This window comes from Benincasa hispida, chromosome 10 (genome assembly GCF_009727055.1).
Source record: "Benincasa hispida cultivar B227 chromosome 10, ASM972705v1, whole genome shotgun sequence".
In the NCBI taxonomy this organism is placed as follows: domain Eukaryota; kingdom Viridiplantae; phylum Streptophyta; class Magnoliopsida; order Cucurbitales; family Cucurbitaceae; genus Benincasa; species Benincasa hispida.
In genome coordinates, this window is record NC_052358.1 from 14,656,437 (window position 1) to 14,661,230 (window position 4,794).

The following is a 4,794-nucleotide window of genomic DNA, read 5'->3' on the forward strand; positions in this document are numbered from 1 at the left end:
TCTCATTAATACTATAACTCTTTATAAATTAATGAAATATTAGATCTATAAATACATCAAGCATTCACACACATCATTCCACTATTTATTAGAACAATTTTAATGTATAGTATGATGCATGGACATGCGTAGGTTAATCATACATCACTAACATAACTCTTATATTATGTTGCATGAGCATGTTAATTCAATCATGCATCTATAAAATATAACTTTTTATATTCAATCATGATGCATATATATGTTTATTCTAAGGTGGGTTATTTTTTAATCTATATGACATACAATATATAATATGAATTAAAAAAATAAATAAAACATACGTCCAATGCATAATTAAATAAAACAGCAAAAATTGAACTGATTTTGGCACCCTATGCAAAAATTAATCGATCAAATTAATATAACTATTGATTAATTTAATTAATTAATATAAAAATAAAATTACAAAGGAAATTTAGGTTAAAGAACCAGCCGCTGAGACGTCCCGTGCGCGTCGCATCACTCCGTCAATCCTCGTAGCGTTGCAACACTGTAGGCAAACATTGGGCAATGTTGCAATGTTGTGACTGTAGTGCTTCGTCTCTGCCTTGTAGCGTTGCAACACTAAGCAGCAGATTGCTGCTTTCCTCATTGTTTTCGAATCCGAACTTGTGCCGAACACCTCCGTTTGATCTCGATCTCTTCAGCATCCGTTGTTCTATCGATCGACATGGACTTACAGACTCGAAGCATAAACTAAATTGCCCAAAAATACAACGGATCCTTACAATTTAATCAAATTTAAAAGTAATCTAGGGCCAAAATCGAAAACATCCAATCTTGCAAACCAACATTCAAACATTTATAATACAGAATATGAAACCCACCTTTAAATGATTTTGTTTTGAAAACTACGAAGAGCAAAGATACAAGGAATTGGCTCTGATACCAATAAGGTATCGGATCCCGCAATGGAAGCGTTTCTCGCCTTGCATCTCGCGATTCGCTTTTCACAATAAACAAAATCGTTATACTAAACTAAATGAATAAACACGTAAATTAGCATGCTATTGGGGAAAGGGTTAGAACGATTCTTACCTTTGTAGATTCCCAAGTATTACGAACAATCCTCGCCAAGGTTCTAACGAACGGATCTCCTAATGATCTTGATCACAAACAACTCCTTGAACGATCTTGAACACTACAACGGGAGTTACCTCGTTATTCTCGAAGAGAGAGAGGAGAATAAGGTTTTGGAGAGTAGAGAGACTCAGAGAAAATTTTGCACAATAACACTAGGGAGTTATGTATTATCAAAGTTTCTCTGCAATGAAAATTGTGTATTCAGTGCATTTATAAAAGGCCATGGGGAGGTCTTTATATAGAGAATGATCAAACTCTTTCCCAATATATTATTTTTTCTATAGTTAATCAAGTAACATTTATTTAATTAATTAGCCAATTTAATTAAATGATATTTATTTAATTAATTAACTCAATTAAATAACATTTATTTAATTTTAATTTGCACAATAATTAATCCCAATTCAATGTGTATATTTAATTATCATGTGCAAAAACTCTTTATTAATTAATTCTTTGTAAATTTAATTTACTTGAATTAATTTAAATCTTATTCAAATATTACTCCCCAATTTAATTATAGATCATATCCATAATTAATTATATATTAATCACAAATATAGTTTTCTCAAATTAATTTGAACAATTCAAATTATCTCTTTTAAGTATTCTCTAGTGAACTGAGTGGCCTGGTGGACTTGTAAATCAGAAACTCCAACCATTTTATACCCTTAATAAAAACCATACATTTAAATCTTCAAAAAAAAAAAAAAAAATTGTAATTTGATCAAACTATTTATACAGAGATTTCAATTAAAAAAATTAACTTTTTTCTTTTTAATTTTATAGATTGTTTTTAGGCGTTTCTCTATGAAATGTGACACAAATTACATCGAGTGTGTTTTTTTTGGTGAAATCTAAGATTCAATATATTTCTCAAATCTTACTTTTTCCTTGTAAAATTTGATATTTTCCAACATTTTAAAACATAATTGATAAATCATTTGGAAATTTAGAAATTAAGGTAAGTGTGGAACGAAAGGTTCACAACATATTCGAAAAATTACAAAAATTAGATATAAAATTTGGTAAAGATAATCGATTTTAATAAAGATATAATATATGGTATACGATTGGGTAAAATCAGTAGCATCTTGTGTTAATAGTGCTCGATATTTCAACAAAAAAGTCTAAAACAATTATGAAGAAATTCATTTTTTTAAATTCAAATCTCAATTGTCAATCTAGGTTGAGATGAGTAGAGAAAAATTATTTCAATGAAATTTTAACGAAATTTCAAAAAGGTGGTAGTTGCCAAAGATAGAAACATTTCATAGTTATTTTTTAATATATCATAGGTTTAGTGTACTTGGGGTGTTTCCTTTTTTTTGGTAGCGACGCGCTTTGAGTAAGAAAAGTCCAAAAAAAAAAAAAAAAACAATTTAAAAAAAAATGAAAATTGCTGTCAACAGAATCAGAATGAGAACCGTCGCAGCACTTTCCGGCCTAATTCTGCTTCTTCATCTTACGCGCTCACCTTAATCCTCTCTCCGCCGCATCCTCAGTCCACACCTTCAAATTTCTTAATCCCAAAGACATTTTGCCGACATTGTCTTTATCTATATATATATACGCAAATTTTCTCCAGTTTCCATATCCACTCTCCATTCAATTTCATTCTTCCATCTGATCATGAAGCGATTCAGACTTGAATCTTCAATTCACCCATTACAAATGGCCGATTCCTCGATTTCTTCCTCCGTGCCGGAGTTTCGCCCCCGAGTTTTTGCCTGCAAAACTTGTAATCGTGAATTTTCCTCGTTTCAAGCTCTCGGTGGCCACAGAGCTTCGCATCGGAAGCCGAAATTGTCGCCGTCGTCCGGTGATGTTTTTCATAATAATCAGATTAAGACAAAGGTTCATGAGTGCTCTATTTGTGGAGTTGAGTTTCCTGTTGGACAGGCTCTTGGCGGTCACATGCGACGGCATCGGAATTCTTCTCCCCCGCCTGTTGATGATCGTCCGGCGATTGCTCAGCCCGTGTCCGATGACTCCGATTCCGATGCCAGTTTTGGAGGAGGTGTTGGATTGGATTTGAATCTCACGCCGTTGGAGAATGATCTCGTTCGCTTGCAGTTGATGGCTCCGCCGGTCGGTTGCTTGACATAATTTTTCTAATTTTTTTTGTATAAAATATTTAATTTCTCTACGATAATGATGATGACTATACACAGAGACTTCATTTTTTTTGTTTGTTTGTTTTAAATCAGACTTCATTTTTTTCTCTTGCAATATGGTTATACAATTTTGCTCGGTTTCATATTCACATGAAATCTATAGTTTCATTTTAGCGTAGATAAAAGTGTTAGAAAATACTTCTATTGAAAATTATTTTAAATGATAAAATTACTAAAAATATTTATAATTAATAATAAAATATTATAATAATAGATTGTTATAGATAGTGTTAGACTATGTGTCAGGATATACACTCCGTCTATCATAGATATATAATATTTTGCTATTAGTCGTAAGAAGTCCACTTCATATGTAAGGTCAAGTATGGTCTGCATTGCTCTTTTTCATCTGTGAGATCAAGTGCGGTCTTCCTGGCTTCGCCTCATTTGCGAGATTAAGTCTGATCTGCCTAACTCCCTCCACTACCAATTAAGTCCGGTCTACCTTGCTTTGCTTCATGCTCCGCGTTTGGTCTACCGAACTTTGCCTTATATGCAATACCAGGTTCAATTTCCTTTGCTTCATCACAACTACTAGATTGAAGCCAATAAAATACGGAGATTAAAGTCGTTAAAGCATTGAGTTTGAAATCGACGGAATCTTTAGGTTGCAGATCAAAGCCAATAGAATGTGGAGGATTCATTGATGCTTTGTCAAGGTCAAATGCAAAGGATTCACCGATGCTTCATTAAGCTCAAGTGCAGAGAATCCGTCAATGCTTCATCAAGCTTAAATGTGGAGGATTCATTAATGCTTCGTTAAGCTTAAATGCGAAGGATTCGTCGAGCTTCGTCAAACTCAAATACAGAGGATTCGTTAATGCTTCGTTAAGCTCAAATGCAGAGGATTTGTCGATGCTTTGTTAAGCTAAAATGTGGAGGATTCATCGATGCTTCGTCAAGCTCAAATGTGGAGGGTTCGTCGATGCTTCGTCAAGCTTAAATGCGAAGGATTCACTGATGCTTCGTCAATCTCAAATGCGTAGGATTTGTCGATGCTTCGTCAAGCTCAAATGCAGAGGATTCATCGATGCTTTGTCAAGCTTAAATGCGAAGGATTCGCTGATGCTTTGTCAATCTTAAATGCGTAGGATTCGTCGATGCTTCGTCAAGCTCAAATGCAGAGGATTCATCGATGCTTCATCAAGCTCAAATGCAGAAGATTCATCGATGCTTCGTCAAGCTCAAATACAGAGGATTCATTGATGCTTCGTCAAAATCAAATGTGGAGGATTCGTCGATGCTTTGTCAAGTTCAAATGTGGAGGATTCGTCGATGCTTTGTCAAGTTCAAATGTGGAGGATCCGTCGATTCTTCGTCAAGCCCAAGTGCGAAGTATTCGTCGATACTTCACCAAGTTGATGTCCGAAGCCCCGTCGATGCTTCACTAAGTTGATATCTGAAGTTCCATCGATGCTTTACCATGCTTACAACCGAAGATCCATCGATGCTTTATCACGCTTATACCCTCTTTAAGGGTGAGACAATTCAA

At 34.4% G+C, this 4,794-nt stretch overlaps 1 protein-coding gene across 1 annotated transcript; it reads left to right on the forward strand.

The window, feature by feature from the left end:
- Positions 1-2,574: 2,574 nt before the first annotated feature.
- Positions 2,575-3,357, forward strand: LOC120088704 (zinc finger protein ZAT11-like). Its single transcript, XM_039046127.1, has one exon. The coding sequence runs from the start codon at positions 2,758-2,760 to the stop codon at positions 3,232-3,234; it is 477 nt and encodes a 158-aa protein (XP_038902055.1). The 5' UTR covers positions 2,575-2,757; the 3' UTR covers positions 3,235-3,357.
- The last annotated feature ends 1,437 nt before the right edge of the window (positions 3,358-4,794 follow it).